Raw genomic sequence first — 16,130 nt, 5'->3', positions numbered from 1 at the left:
GCCAGGACCACCCAGCTCTGTTTGCCCATGGGAGTCCCTGGACTATTCCAGAGCTGTGTGCCTTTGATGATTTTTGTATCATCACAGTATGTGTTCATAGTACTGAACAATGCGTGAAGCAAGTTCACATCCATTCACTCATTCCATCCTTATAAGTCTACTGAAAGTGGGCAGACAGGCGTCATTGCTATTCATTCATTTTCCAGGTGAGGAGACTGAGGCTGGAAAGGCATAACGGACTTGCCCAGAGTACAACGTAAGACAGCCGTTCTTTATCTGTGCTGTCCAATGTGGGGGCCACTGGCCAGATGAGACTATTGAGCAGGTGAAATGAGGCTGGTCTGATGGAGGAACAGAATTTTTCATTTGATTTTTTTTTAGTTAATTTCATTTGAATGCAAATAGCTGCTTGTGGGTAATGGCTATCGTATTGGACAGTACCATATCTGAGAGTTTTTTAAAACCTTCACTAAGCAGGAAAAAGTTTGGACATGCCAATTCTATGGAGTCTAATGTGGTTCTCTTTTGAGCAGAATTCCATATCAGGCGGGTCAGTGTAACTCAGTTCTGTCAATACTGTTGCTGTATCTGAATGTTGCCTCTGGTACCTCTCAGCATATGTATATAAGGCAGACATCCAGTTGTGGTTTCCACCCTGTTTTTAAGTCTTCAGTGGAAGGGGAGCTGTCCATGGTAGGAGATTTCTGATGGGCAAGCAGCAAGCAACAGGTTCTTTTCAAAACTCTTTCCTCATAGGCTGAGAGTGGGAGGTTTGAACTGCAGACTCTGCCCAAACCCCAAAAGGCAGGGCAGAGGCTTCCAAGCCCATTTTGGTCCACTCAGGCCCACTAGCAGTAAAGGAACAGGTTGGTTGATGTGACTCAGGCCTTGGGGAGCTGTGAATTGGTCATTCTGCTGTCACATTCCTTGGATCCTGGTAAAGCTAGATTTAGTGAGATGGAAATAGGCTTATGGATCTGGAGTCATTCTCAGATTCCATGCTGGATGGCTTTTTGTTTTAACTCTCTGTTCAATAATTTCTCCTGTCAATACAATAGTCAGCCTACAATTTATAAGTCCATGTCGACAATGACAGGCTCCCTGTATGTAAAAATATTGAGAATAACACTTGTCTTTTTCACTTATATGTGCCCCATCCCCCTGCTTCCCCCTCCTCCAAACACGCATACAACGTTGTCACTGTATGAATTAAGGCAGGTAGGGTTTTCTTACGTTACATCTCGTCCCATTTCAGGCTGAAGACATGAAGAATCAACAATAACACCTTATTATGTCGCTCATAGTTTGTGTAGTGAACCATGAAGTCTATGAAGTCCTTTCCCATTCGTGGTCTCGTGGTGCTCCCACAAGCCCATGAGGTCACCACTATTCTCCCCAAATCTAAAGCTCAGAGTTTGAACCACTGGTCTATAGACATACAGCTAAGTAGAAGTACAAATAGCCAGAATCCAGGATGTGCCTCACGTTTGGAGTAATGGTTAAACTAGATGAAGGTTTAGAGATATTTCCTGTGTGTGGTGCTTGGGTGGTGGCATATGCCTGCGTGGGCTGGGGAGGAGAGAGAGCTGTGGTGGTGTGCCCAGAGATGAAATGCTGTCTGAGCTACTCATTCAAAGAAGAACAGTCTGCTTGCCACAGAGCCCTGAAGGTGGATCATCCGCCCCGTCTGAGGTGGGGCCACCTCAGAATTCTGTGAATTAGGCTCTATCGATGCTGCCGGATGACTTGTTGAACTTGGCGATAATTCTTTAGGTTGACAAAGAGGAATGTGGCAATTTATTGCATTCTTGACATTCTGCTGGGTCTCACATTTTAAATTGCACTTTAATGTGTCTTTGTTTTCCAGAGCAAATGGCTCCTTCTATGAGATCTTGCAAGTGGACTTTGGAACTGACAACAGCAGTGGCCTGGCCGGGGCCCAGCAAATTACATGGCAAGTGGAATACCCGGTGGAGGACTCCATGAGTGAGCCGGTCGTCTCTGAGATCTTTGTCAGCCAGACATCCTTTGTGGGCATCGTCCCTCTTGCAATGGTGAGAAATTCGGGCTTCAGAAAAAGTGTCGCAAAGGAAGTTTTCCTTCAGTACTTTTAATATTCAAAGAAACGTGAAGCATTTTATAATCTAGTATTTTCTATGCACCCAATGAAGTTGTTTAAACAAGGGAAATATACTTAAATTACATTTTATTTTCCTGCTTTCTGTAATGCCTCCTTGGAAACTATTTAGGGTCTGCAGTGTAAATCTCTTTTCCTTTGTGGATATTGCTGAACTGCTTCCTGGGGAGCCCCTGTTCTTTGTTGTCTCAGTCTGTGTCCATATCAGGACCAAGTGCTGCCCTGAGTGAAGACGGTTTCACTGAAATGCACCAGGGGTGTGTGGTGGGAACAGTAGCTCTACCTGCTGAGTGGGCTGCCCCCAGTCAATGGGCTTTGCCCTGAGCGTTCCCAGGGAGGTCGGGGATTGGCAAACTTTAAAATGCGGAGGGACCGAAGGAACCTTGTTGGGCATTGACCAGCTGAACCTGGATAGGGTCCCAGAGTCCATAAACCATGTGTGTTTCTGCTTCTGGCCTAAAGGGGACCAGATTTCTTCTCTGAGCTTGGCTCATTCACAACCAGCTCCATTCACAACCAGGCTCAAGGGCCACGTCTGAGAACAGGGTCATGTATGAGGTTCCAGAACCTATAAGGGACAGTGCTGGTGGGTCACAGGGATGATAAAGCCATGGGAGTTTCTGATGCTTAATACCCTTTTCCACACTGGAAATGTTCAAGTATATTCTGCACCACTTTGACCTTCCTGTCTGGGACCAGAGTGTGGGGGTCCACACCCAGCTGTTCCAGTGCAATCTGTGGGTGCCTCTATCATCCATACTCAAGTGGATACCAACATTAAGATCCTTGCAAATGAAATCCTCCATCCTACAATTAATTCTGCAATTCCCACGTCTGTGTTCTTGACTCTTCTCTTTGCCCAAAACACACTTTTCTGATGTCTCCCCACATCTGGCTCCTTCTCCTCAGCTCGATCGTTAGAGAGGCCCCTTCCCTGACCGCGTTGGCTAGAACTGGCCCTCCATCCCCTTGCCCATCACTCTGTCCACATCCCACCCTGCTTTATCTTCTTCATAGACACCATCAGTATTGAGATTTAGGGTTTGTCATCTGTGCTCCTCCCTAGAAGGTGAGATCAATGAGGGTAGGGTTCTGGTCGGTTTTGTCCGCATCTGTGTCCCCAGCACCTGGAACAATGCCTTGGATGGTTAACATTTATTGAATGAATCCATGCTTTAATCCCAGCTGCCAGGGTCATCTAGTTCTTGCAGATTAGACTGATGGAGCTTATCCACATCAGCAGTGGTCTGCATTTTGGTTTTGCAGCCACAGTTTAGCAGGAAAGGGCCCCGTTAAGGGGCAGAGATGGATGGAGGTGGATTTCAGGGCAGAATGAGACTGTCCTGCCCTCCCTTTTCCAGGTGCTCTCCTGTCAATTCTCCAGGTCAACCAAGATCTGGCTGAGGCTGGGTTATCTCTTTACTCAATGTCTTCACAATTTTGCCGTATGCTTAAACCGTAGCACTCAATTCACTGGGGATTCTGCACCCTCCTGATGCTTCTGGGGGTGGAATGCCGAAGGAGAGCATCGTGCCCTCCTCTGATGGGCACATGGTGGGGACAGGACAGAATCAGGGGCAGAAGGTGCTGGTGAAACCTGCACAGGAACAAAGAGCTGGGCAGAGCAGGAAAAGCAGGCACTGGGAATGTGGTCGGGATACAGGTCGGCTCTGGCAGTCTTTCTGCGGCAGCAACACTTCCCTGTGGGCTCGTCTAGAGTCCCTGCTCCTCTGTATCTTAGTGACTGGTGCCTGGGCACAGCACTGGGAGTGGAGTCCGGGGGAGTCCAGCAGTGTGCTTGCCTGCTGTGCGGAGTTGTTCTCTGCTGCCTCCCTCATCCACCACCCATTTCTTCCCCTCCGGTGCCGTCTGAGTATCTGCTTCTCTGGGGAGGCCCGTTTTATGTGTGTTGTGCACACTGCATGTCTCTGACTATTAGTGTCTCCCCATCTGGCTGATCTTTACTTAGGGACGGTTTCTTGCATTTGGCTTCAATTCCCATTGGCTGGAAAGTGCCGGGGTTGGATGGTTGAGTGGTGTCGTGTATTACAGTGTATCTCTTGCATCTCTGTGACAGGTGGTTCTGAAATGGCTTCAGGGGGACCAGAGCTATTTAGTAAAGTTTGGAGTGGAACCAAAGTTGGTAATTCATCTTTTTTTAATCAGTTGTTTTACCTGCTTTCCAAACCCATAACTGCCACAGAGTGGCCTTTAGGGGAGAATGCTGCCTACTGCTCTTAGAGGTAAGTACCTTTCATGTACTTCTTCCTCCAACTCCCCCTCCCCTCCTCCCCCTCCTTCTTCTCTCCCTCGCCCCTTCCTCCTCCTTCCTCCCCTCCTTCTTCTCCCCCATTAATTATGACAAGGGATGGGAATAATGAGGGATTGATTAGCATGAAGTGAAGAGAACTCTAGAGAGTATTGGAACAGCAGACATAAGGAGCACCCACTACCCCAGGCTGAGATACAGCACCTGGGGGAGAGGTCCCCTCCCTGAGATCCAGACCTTGTTGGAGAGGATATGGTCACAGCTCACTGAATGTAGAGATGTTGCTGACGTGGCGCACCAGCAGAACTTGCTAGAAGTCTGGGGACAGCTGTTCACAGGGTGGTGTCTCATCAGAGGCATTTGCTACAAAACCACTCAAAGTGGATGCTGGGGAAAGCTGCTGGCCACGGGGTGCCCTGGCTGCTGGGTGCTGCAGAGGCTGGACACGGGGGAGCCGCCGATGCTGGAGAAGTCATGTGCACGTGCAGCGCAGGAGGCTGCAGAAAGAGAGCACCAGGATCAGAAGGCAAACCCTTTCCTTCTGAATGTCTCTCCATCGCCCTCTACTGGCAAACTTAACATCGTGCCCATTTGCAAGCGAAAATATTAGGGGCTCAGGGCTCAGATCCATTTTCAAAGAGCAGGTAATGAGGGGTGAATTTGGAGCTGAGAGGCACTCAGTTGATGACCAGAATGCTGCCTGTCTTCCTCCACTGCATCACAAGCTCCTTGACGGGAGGGACCATGTTTGTTTTGATCTCCAGATCAACACCTAGCATATACATTTGCTCAGCAAATGAATGAATGGTTATATTTATGTCAGAACCCAAATCTACTCGCTGGATAGCTCTCATTTGCTGTATTTATTTCCTTTTGCTGCTGTAACAAATCACCACAAACTTAATGGCTTAAAACAACACAAGTTTATTATCTTACAGTTTGGAGGTCAGAAATCTGAAATGGGTCTCACTGGGCTAAAATAAAGGTGTCAGCAGGATTGCATTCCTTCTGGAGGCTCTGAAGGAGAATCCATTCGTTGCCTTTTCCAGCTTCCAGAGGCTGTCAGCATTCCCCGGCTCCTGGCTCCATGTCACTCAGACCTCTGCTCACCTCATCACGTTTCCTTTTCTGACCTCCTGCCTCCCTCTTTCCCTTATAAGAACCTTTGTGGTTACTTTTGGGCCCTCCTGGATAACCAAAAATAATCTCCCCATCTCAAGATCCTTAACTTCCCCTTGTGCCGCGTAAAGACCATATTCACAAGTTCTGAGGGTTACGATGTGGACGCCTTTGGGGACTGTTGTTTCCCTACCACTTGCCTGATGCAGGATCCTAACTCACTGTATTTTGGTCCTTCTCAGGCTGTGCACCCAGAGCCCTCCATCCCTCCTCCCACGTCTGTTCTTTCATTACCTCCCCAGGCCTGAGTTGCTCTCTTTACCTCAATGTCATGCCCAGCCACCCACCAGCTCTGACAGCTCCAGCTCCTGGGGCCACCACTCTCCTGTCCTCAGGGAAGCACTTTGCGCTCTGCGCTTCCAGGGGATCCCCCAGCAGAGCCGCCACAGGCACGGTGATCAGAAGCCTCTTAGTTTATGAACACAGCCTTTCCCTGGGGAGGATATGCACTCCACGGGGCTGGGGCTGGGTGGGATCCCATAATAGCTCCACAATCCTCCTCCTCCAATCCCCGGGGCGGGGAGGGGGAGACCTGAGGGCAGAGCCCACTGGCCTCTCAATCTCCATGTGGCCTCAACTAAACTCCCTTTGCTTTGGTTTCTCATGTGTGAATTTCCAGGTAAGAATACCTCTCCTGTCTATTGCACGGTAGTATCATATGGACCAAATGAGATACAACAAATATGAACATGTGTAAAATATCAAGGCAACTGAAGAAGCCATGCAGGTAGTGGGAAAGCGTCCAGATAGACTGGAGGAGACTCCACTGTTGGTGCATGAATGACCGTCTACTCAGCTAGTTTTGTTATCCTGTTGATTCACCTGGGGGTGGGGTACATTCTGGGGAAATTTCAATTCTTTTCACCTTTGAGGTTGTTGGCAATGAAACATTTGCTCACGAGTACAGGCTGTTGGGTCAACTGGCCTAGACTGAAATTTGAGCTCCAGTGTTTACTGGCTTTTTCACCTTGAGCAAGTCACTTAACCTCTCTGAGACTCAGTCTCCTCATCTGTAAAATGCAGAAATGAGGTTGCCTGCCTCGTAGAGTTTTGTGAGGAGTGAATAAGATGCTGCAGCTCAAGGTTAGCACGTTGGCCTGGCACACTGTCAGCACGCAGGAATATCTGGTCATCACTATCTTCATCATTGTCAGCATGCTGTCTGGTCACGTGCAGCTGTGTCTGTCAGACTTTGGGTGGAGGCCAGAGAGAAGGTCAGTCTCAGAGTGGGTGGTGGATTCTCCTCCTGGAGGAAAGAAAGAGTTTGTTGATGAGTTAGATACAGCCATGGCGCAGAGAGGCTGGGGAGATGAGGATCTGGCATTTCTGGCCTCACCTGTGATGGAAGGAGAGGAGAGATGACTGTTGGTGGGCAGTCAATGGCGTCTGCTGCCCACGGAGTATCTCATTCAGTCTCACAGCCCCCCCGAGAAGGAGCTGTTATCCTGGGATTCAACCCCAGGCTGATGATGCAGAACTTCGCTGCCACAGCTGTGTGACCCGGGAGGCATTGGATGCTGTTGACACCTGTTGGGTAGCGAACCAACCTCTGCTTCATCAAGGTAAATATGCAGCTTTGGGGGAAGGCCTGATGGGACTGGGGAGAGATGCCAGGCATGGAAGCCAGGGTGGGAGCTGATGCAATATTCCAGGCAGGAGGCTTTCAAAAGAACAGTGGCAGTGGTGATGTACCCATCTGTCCATTCGTCTATCCATCCAGCCACCTACCTGTCCATCCATCCATCCATCCGTCTGTCCATCCATCCATCCATCCATCCAGTCAATTGCTGTACAACAGACATTTACTTATCAGACACAATATTATGGCTTCATTACTTTTTGGCAAATGGAAAGGGAGAAAGTAGATTGATGGAGATTTTGGAGTTGAAATCACCAGGCCTTGGAAACCTATTGTGTCTAATATTTCCATTTCTAGCGGAACAGCACGGATGGTCAAAACCTTCAAAAACCCCATCTTACAAAGGGCAGTCTGAACAGAGGAGCGTGGCAACCCGGGGTAATAACGATGTTTTCCGCATCATCTTTGTGATCTGAGAGTAGTCTGCCGTCCTCTCCGTGTCTGGGAAATGGTGACTATGTGCCTTTTCCCCTTTTCTCTTCTTCGTGAAAGCGTGCGTTTTCTTTCTTTTCCCCCCCGTGTCCCTTTGCTCCCGTCACCTCCCTTCAGTTTTCCGGGCACTTCCTGAGCTTTGAACTTGGCGAACTTTCTGTGGGTGGCTTGCAGTCCAGGGCTGCAGCCCGCCATTCAACGTCAGCTCTTAAGACTGGAAAGCCGGCTCTGCACATGCAGACACAGAACACATGATCTTTCAACAAGGTTGGAATGAAAACATGAGCACACGTGGTGAGTTTCTAGGCAAGTGGGCACCGGGGCTCAGCATAGGAAAAAGCAAGAGACAATCAGCTTCCTTTTTAGCTGTATTGGCCTGAAACTTTACAACAAGGCTGGGGCACAAATACTTCTTCATTTCAAACAATATTCGTGTGCCTGCTCTGTGTTCTAGTGGGTGGTGATGAATAGGTACACAGGGTCTCAGCTCGCATGGTGCTTACATTCTAGGAGAGGAGAGTGCTGGATGCTAGAAGCAAACAAATACACTCGGTCACTTCAGATGGTGGTGGGTGCTCTGGAGAAACTCTCGTTGGGTGACAGAATAGAGAGACGGGGAGGGGGTGGGTGGTGTTAGAGCGACCAGGAAGAGAGCTTTCTAAGGATCTGGCGTTTGCTCTGAGAACTAACTGAGAAGGAGGCGCCAGCTATAGAAGGCTGTGGAGGAAGAGCATTCCAGGCAGAGGGAGCAGTGTTCAACTTGGTGTTTGAGGAACTCAGAGAAGGCCAGGCTGTGGGAATGTAGACAGCAAGGGGAGAGGGGCAGGAGGAAGATAAGATTGGAGAGGAAGGCAGGGAAGTTTCTGCAGGCCTTGGTAGCAGCAGCTAACGTTTCACGGGCCTTCTGGTGCCCAGACACTGTTCTCGGTGTCTGTGTCAGTCTCCTATTGCTGCTGTAACTAATGGCCACGAACTGAGTGTTTTTAAATAACACAAATGTATCTCACAGTGCTGCAGGTCAGAAGTCTGAGATGGGGTCTCTGGGGCCAAAATCAACGAGTTGGCAGAGATGCGTTCCTTCTGGAGACTCTATGGGAGGATCTGTTCCTTTCCCTTCCTAGCTTCTAGAGGGCGCCCAATTCCTTGGCTCATGGTCCCACATCACTCTGACCTCTGTTTCCTTCATCACATCTCCTTCTCTGACTCTGACCTTCCTGCCTCCCTCTTACAAGGCCCCTTGTGATGACATTGGGGCCACCTGGATAATCCAGGGTAACCCACCCATCTCCAGATCCTTAACTGACTCACACGTGCGAAGGCCCTGTGCCATATAAGGTCACATGTCCACAGGTTCTGGATCATGACATGGATGTATCTGGGGTGGAGGGAATTATTCTGTTAGATACATTAACTCAGCAGCCTTATGAGGTACCTATATTACCCCATTTTATGGATGAGAAACTGAGGAACAGAGAGAATAAATAACGGCAGAAAGTGGCACACCTAGTCCTGCTGCCGAGCTGGCTGTCACACCAGGCCGCCTGCCTCCAGCGTCCTTCTGCCCAAAGTACCCAGCACTCCGATTCTGCATCGTGGAGCTCTCAGGCAGTCCGGGGTTTTCTAAATGCAGAACTTTTTTTAAAAACTAAAAAGAAAACCAATTATATTGAAATATAGTAATCAAAAATACTTACAAAAGCAAATGTGTGATATGGTAATATATGTACTATTTATGTATTTTTTCATTTCATTACAAGATCTACTGTCAGATGCAATAATTCCTGTAACGTCACAGTACTGATGAGGATAGGTGCTGTTTTGAGATACAGGTAACAACTGCAATGTGATATGAAAACAGCTGTAATGTGTGTGGGTGAAAAAACCTGGTACTACTAATGCCTGGTACTGTGGTTTGTCCTACTCATTGTCATCAAAAGAAATGCTGAATTTCAATTAGAGGTGAATAGAAATAAAGATGTGTGTATGTGTGTGTGTATGTGTATAAGTGCGTGTGTGTACATGTGTATGTGTATTTGGGCATATATATGTGTGTGCGCATGTGTGTACATGCACACGTGTGTATATGTGTGTGTATATGTACGTGTGTGCATGCACGTGTGTGTATCTGGGTGTGTGCGTGTGTATATTTTTTCCCATCCAATTTCATGGACTCCTGAACTCTAACAGGCACCTTCCGTGGACGCTAGTTTGGGAACCCTAGTAGGTTTTATTCTGTGTGCAACAGGAAGCCACTGGATGGTTTCGAGTGGGTTGAGGCCACATGGTCTGACTATGTTTTTAAGAACACCGACGCAGTAACTCTACACTCAGTGTGGGGTGTGCCCGCCAGCAGATGGTCGCGGAGCACTGTCTAAGGTCAGACGCTGGGCCGGGTGCTGGGGGAGGAAGTGACGGACAGCCACCATGAACAGCTGGTCTCCGCCCTCCAGGAGCTCACGGCCTCGCGGGGTTGGGAGGGTAGATGATGGACATGCTCAGTACCACGTGCTCCGTGCACAGATGGGGTTCGGATGGGCGTCTAGAGCCCCCAGCTCACCCTCTCGTCTCCATCCCAGCGCCAGCTCCCTGCCCCGAGCCCCCGTCCGCTCTTTCTTGGATGCCTGTCCTGGCCTTTTCGTCTCCTGCTTCCATCCTCGACGCCCTGCAATCTACCTTGCATGTACCACAGAGAGGGCTCTACTTGCACACACACCAATAGTGAACACTCCCTGCTCCCAGCCCTCCAGTGGCCGCAGTCCTCCCGGAATGCAGAGTGCTCCCCTCCTCACTGTGGGGTACAGGGGGCTGCAGAGCTGCCCCTGCCCCTCAGACCTCACCCTGCCCACTCCCTTTCCTGCTTCTGCAGCCAGACGGTGTCTTTCCCCGAGCCTTTGCTGAGGGCCCCCCCGCACCTGGAATTCTCTTCCCCCAGCTCTTGGTGGGTCTGTCACCTCGTCACTCAAATCTCAGCTCAGATTTGGGGAAATCCTCTCTGAGGAGATGATGGAGGCTTTTTTTGGTCTTCTGTGAATAAACCTCATCCCAGTCATTCTACACATTTGGGAGTACAGTGGGGGTGGGAGGGGGTGTCTTTAAAGGTAGGAGGAGGTGGGCAGAGAGATTGAGAGATACAGACAGACAGAGAGAGGGACAGAGAGACAGAGAGAGAGGGACAGAGAGACAGACAGAGAGAGGGACAGAGAGAGAGACAGAGAGGGACAGAGAGAGAGAGACACAGAGAGAGGTTTCCCGCCTGGAATGAGGATGTGTGTTCTAGAGAGCATGGAGCACCCACTCCCTTCCCCATGGCTGTTCCCCTGGGGCCGTGTGGGGACCTCATAGGGAAGTGGCTGCTTGTCATCCTTGGAGAGGTGGGATCCAGGCACGGGGTTCCCAGCCTTCCCAAAGACTCCCCGGCTCCATGCTTATCTTGGACCTGGACCAGGAGGATGTCAGCGATAGTCAAGAAGGGCAGGGAATTTGGGCCACTTCTTTTCTCCTGCGATAACTCAGCCCTCCTGGTTCCTGTTTGACAAGCAGCAGTGTTTCAAACTGATTTGAGCTGCTGGCAAACTCAGATACCCGAGGGGCCCTCAGTGTCAGGCAGTGCAGTGGTTAGAACACAGACTCTGGAGCTGTGTTCAGATCCTGCCTCTGACGCTTACCAGCCAGAAGACCTTGGGAGAGTGACTTAACTGTTCCATGACCCAGTTTCCCCATTGTGAAACTGGCCCAGGATTGTGGTGAAATCACGTGTGGGAATCGCCCAGGATGGAGCCTGGTGTCACACTGGCTGTCATGGGGAGGAGCCTGGTCACTATCTGGAACAGCAGCGTCCACAGCAGAGAACAGGGATGTCTGGCGCAGCAGGGTTTTGAGGGGGCTGGATTGGACGAGCACAGGTGTGACATGCAGAGAGAAGTTGTCACAGCGGCGCCCTGGGAGCAGAAGGGCCGTGGCGGGGGGAGCCCGACGGTGAACACTTGACTCCAGTATGGAGGTGGGGGTGCTGCCTTCTGAAAGGTCTGTTTTCTTTTCTTCTCTTTCACACTCGAGGAAGCTGATTCTTGCTCCCATGGGAGGAAGGGTCAGGCTCCCCCCACCTGGGCAGGGCCACGTGGAGCTGTTTTTATCTGACTTGTTGGCCCAGGGCTACCAGTCTACCCCCTTGCTGCAGGCGTCCCGTTCTGCCGTTCACTCCGTTTGCCATGCGGAAGCTCCCAGTACCTGAAGGCCCTTTATCTTCTTGGGATGATTGTGCCTGATGCCCCAGAACCAGTCGGGGACTTGAATCTCGTGAAGCTCCTGTTTCCTGTCATGGAGAGTCTCTCTCCCTCCCTCTGTCGCCGTCTGTCCTTTGCCCATTCTCTTTGCATGTGGCTGGACTCAGAGGGGCAGCCTCTGTCCTGGGAGCCCCCAGCCCTGAGCCCGCCCTGAGCAGGGACGCTTCACCCCAGGAAGGGCCGGCAGCACCCACGGGCCTTCGGGGTCTGACCCGGCCTTGGGAGGTGGTAAGTAGGAGGGCACTTCAGAAAGTTTTGCAGGCTCGTGAATGAGTCTTTTTCTTGTCCTTTGTCGTTTGTTTAAAACTTAAAATCTAACTAAGCAGTGCTTTGCACACATCCTCCTGGAACATTACAGGCACGGCTCGGGTGTGCACTGACCTACTCTACAGTTACACCCCTCCCCAATGTACTAGGGTTTATCGTTTTATTTTTTTCATCTGGAACTCCATCCTTTTGTGTGTCTACATTCATACACATACATGGGGCTGCAGAGAACACGGTACTGTTGCGTGTGTGCCTGTGTTTTAAAACAAAGGGCGCTGTGCTGTGTATCGTATTCTTTACAGCTGACAATGCGTCTAGGAGGCTTGCTCATACCCATATGAATAGAGCTGCCTCATTCATGTCTTAAAAACTGCTCTACGGGAAAAAAAAAAAAAAAAGGAGGAGGATTGGCAATAGATGTTAGCTCAGAGCCGGTCTTCCTCAGCAAAAAAAGAGGAGGATTAGCACGGATGTTACCTCAGGGCTGATCTTCCTCACACACACACAAAAAACCAAAAACCAAAACTGCTCTATGGTATTTTGCGGTGGGCTATTCCACAGTTTATTTCCCTACTGATGAATATTTAGGTGGTTTCCATTTCCCTTTTTTTTTTTCCTTTTTTCGCTACTATGATGCATCCTGTAAAGCTCCCTCTGGTTTGGGGGTGGACAGTGGGTTTATATCATGTGCCAAATGGTAGCACGCCAGGACACCGCCGTGCTGAGGCAGGAGTGAGGATGGTGACGGGTCAATCGTCTGTTTTGGGTGCTGTGTTAGTTTCCTGGGGCTGCCGTAATGAATACCGACTGGGAGGCTTAAAACGACAGGAATTGATTCTCTCACAGTTCTGGAGGCCATAGCTCCAAAAGCAAGGTGTCAGCAGGGTCGTGCTCCCTGTGAGAGTTCCAGGGTTCTAGGTCCTTCCTTGCCTCTTCCAGCTTCTGTAGGCTCCAGGCTTTCCTTAGCTTGTGGCGACGTCACTCCAATCTCTACCTTTGTTGTCACAGGGCTGTGTGTGTGTCTGCATCTCTGTGTCCTCTCCGTATGAGGACACCAGTCATTGGATTTAGAGCCCATGCTCACCCAGTATGACCTCATCTTAACTAACTACATCTGTGAAGACCCTCTTTCCAAATAAGGTCACATTCTGAGATTCCAGGGGACATGAATTTTGGGGGACACTAATCCACTACAGGTGCGGGAAGGGGGCGTGGCTACACACATGCCGTGGACTTGCCAACCGAGATCTGGTCCTACACTTTCAGCGTCTCCAGTGGGAACTGACGTTCTGGATAATGACTCTAAAGGGCTAGATCTTCAGTCATTAACTCAGCTACAAAACATTCACATTCTGGTGTTGACTAGACTCTGTTTACCAGGACAAGAAGGAGACTGCAGTGTCTCTGAAAGGCACTGTTGTTGAATCCTGACCTCACAAGTCCACCCAGAGGCTGGCACTCCTCTTCTTACACCCAGACAAGTCTGTCAGCGTAATTACCTGTTGGAGAGAACGCACAACGCTGGGCAGCAGGTATCCGGAATAAACTTAACACAGTTCTGTCTTCCAGGTTCTCTCATGTACAAGAAAGAGCGAGATGCTCTGCAGACAGTTACCTTGGATAACTACACATGGCTCCACCTGATTGATCCAGCCCGCTCACTGCGGAAAGGAGCAATTGTAAGTTGTCAAGCAGAATGTGTGTCCAGTGGGCACACTGTACAAATGACCGGAAATAACCATCTTTGCTGGATGAGATTAAAGTCGTGCGCTTTGTAAGCCCCACTCGATGCACAATTCTCACGTGCCGGCTGCAGTTCAACCACGCACAGCTGGGCGGTCGTCCAGCACTGACACCAGCGAGTATGTTCAGTGACCTGTCACCACAGTGCCCATAACTGGATTTAGATGCTATGTCATGTCCTAACTGACATGAAAAAAATAACATAAGAGGGATTGCTCTGGAGAATGAATCGCAGTCAGCTAAGTGGAAAAGGAGAAGGAAAAATCCATTAAGATGTTTGGTTCAGTTGACCTGCATCTTTATGGCAAACCTTTGCTGATGGAAAATTTCTGAAGGTGAACCAGAAAACCAGACCAGTAAGCAAGTCCAGGGAAGAAACTGGTGGCTGTCAGTCGGAGGAGCAAAGCATTCCGGGTGCTTCTGTGGCCGCAGGAATGTGACACGACGAATTTTTAAGGCTCTGTCAATACCATTAATATTTACGATCTACCTCAGGAAAACGTCCAGTGTGCAGCACATCCATCAAAGACTCTGCTGGTGAGTTGTTCTGTTTTGCTGGGCGATGAGCCCTGAATGACATTGAGAGCGATTCTGTGAAGGGTTTCATGTTCCTGTTTTACACGCCCTTAAAGTGCAGAGAAAATCCTCAAATCATCAGGAGGCTGTGCTCCGAGAAAATAATTTACTTTTTGAAAAAAAATCTCCTTTATTGTTGACGAGTGGACTGGATTATTTATCACGACGGGGAGTCGTGGTTTGCACGGTGTCTGGGAGCACCGAGACTTCCGGTGTCGCCTCCGGGGCTGAGGTTCCCGGGTGGAAATGACAAGCCAGGGGCCTTGCCAACGAAATGACTCTGCCGCCTCCGTACTGGTCATAAGAGGATAGCCCCTTGTCCCCCGCTGGGGACACGTGGAGCCGTGTGTGCTCGAGAAAAGTCGAGCTGCCTCGGTTCACATCCCACCTGCCATTTGCTTCAGCTTCGTGACCCTCGGCACAGTCTGCCTTGGAGCCTCAGTCGTCCTGTCCGTAGAAGGGGTAACATTGTTCCCTCTGGAATGACCTTATCAAGGGCTTGTGAGGATGAAATGAGACAATATATACAGCACAGGGTTTGTCACATAATACGTGTATGGTAAATGTTAATGGTTTCTTTTTATTGGTATGCCAGTGTGCTTAAAGGGGGGACACTCAAGAGCAGTGGTGAAATGGAAAATATTTCACAACAGGGTGGCATGGTCACTGACCAGCTGTGTATCAGCCCCGCCTGAGGGAACCGGCAAGGAAATGTTGCAATGCACGCTATTTTTATTTTTTTCGCATAGCTTATTTCAGAGCCCAGCACACCTTGTTCTAAATAGCTTTAATTTTGCAAACTGCCAAGATGGCATTCTTGATCGGCTTCTCTTTCCGGAAGGGGGAATCACGGCGACAGTCCCCGGGGCGCCCACTAGATGGCGCTCACAGACCGGCTGTGACCGCACCTGCCCTGCCCTGCCCTCCCCTCCCCCAGAGGCTCCTGAACCCCTTTCCCTCCCCGGGCTTCTCCCGGGGAGCTGACCGCGCACCAAGCCCCTGCTCACCTGGGACTCTCCATTCCCCGAGTGTGAGAAGGAAGGCTCCCTCCTGCGGCCCCACCCAGCGCGCAGCCCAGCACCTGCCACGTGGCACCTGGCAGCTCGGAAAGGCGTCGTCTCTCTCAGCCTCGGGGCTGGATGGACGTCGTGTGTGGCTTTTTTTCTCAAACGACTTTATCGTTTTTGTTTAAAACGATGCATTATAAAAACATTAAACAACACACGGAAAAATAGAAATCTCAGCACCCGGGAGGACCATGGGTAATGTCATAGCACCGTCTCTGGACGTGTCTAAGTCTGTGAACATGCAGCGACGGCGGGCTGGACCAACAGACAGCAGATGGACATCACACTTTATAACAATGAGGTCACACTCTGCATGCTGCCATTTTTAAAAAAGTGTTAAATTCTCCTTTTACTTGTATTTAAGAGAAGACAAAGAATCGAATGTGAAATTTTGGAACTTCAAAAAACACTGATCGCTGCAAGAGACGCTGATTTTTAAAACACCTTGCTCTGATCAGGAGGAAAAAGTTTATGGTGAAAGCAAATCAATGACTGTAGCCGTCCTTTTATTTTGATCATAACTGTTATTACCATCATC

The 16,130-nt window shown here is 49.7% G+C and overlaps 1 protein-coding gene across 1 annotated transcript in view; it reads left to right on the top strand.

The window, feature by feature from the left end:
• Positions 1-16,130, top strand: part of LOC131398033 (transmembrane protein 132B) — a 202,518-nt gene that overhangs the window by 123,510 nt on the left and 62,878 nt on the right. The window contains exon 4 of the mRNA XM_058531084.1: positions 1,868-2,054. Within this exon, the coding sequence (XP_058387067.1) occupies positions 1,868-2,054 (187 nt within the window). The remainder of the gene's footprint in view (positions 1-1,867; positions 2,055-16,130) is intronic.

Source organism: Diceros bicornis, chromosome 35 (genome assembly GCF_020826845.1).
Source record: "Diceros bicornis minor isolate mBicDic1 chromosome 35, mDicBic1.mat.cur, whole genome shotgun sequence".
In the NCBI taxonomy this organism is placed as follows: Eukaryota; Metazoa; Chordata; class Mammalia; order Perissodactyla; family Rhinocerotidae; genus Diceros; species Diceros bicornis.
The sequence above is the reverse complement of the archived record's forward strand: the minus strand, read 5'-3'. Positions and strand labels throughout refer to the sequence as shown.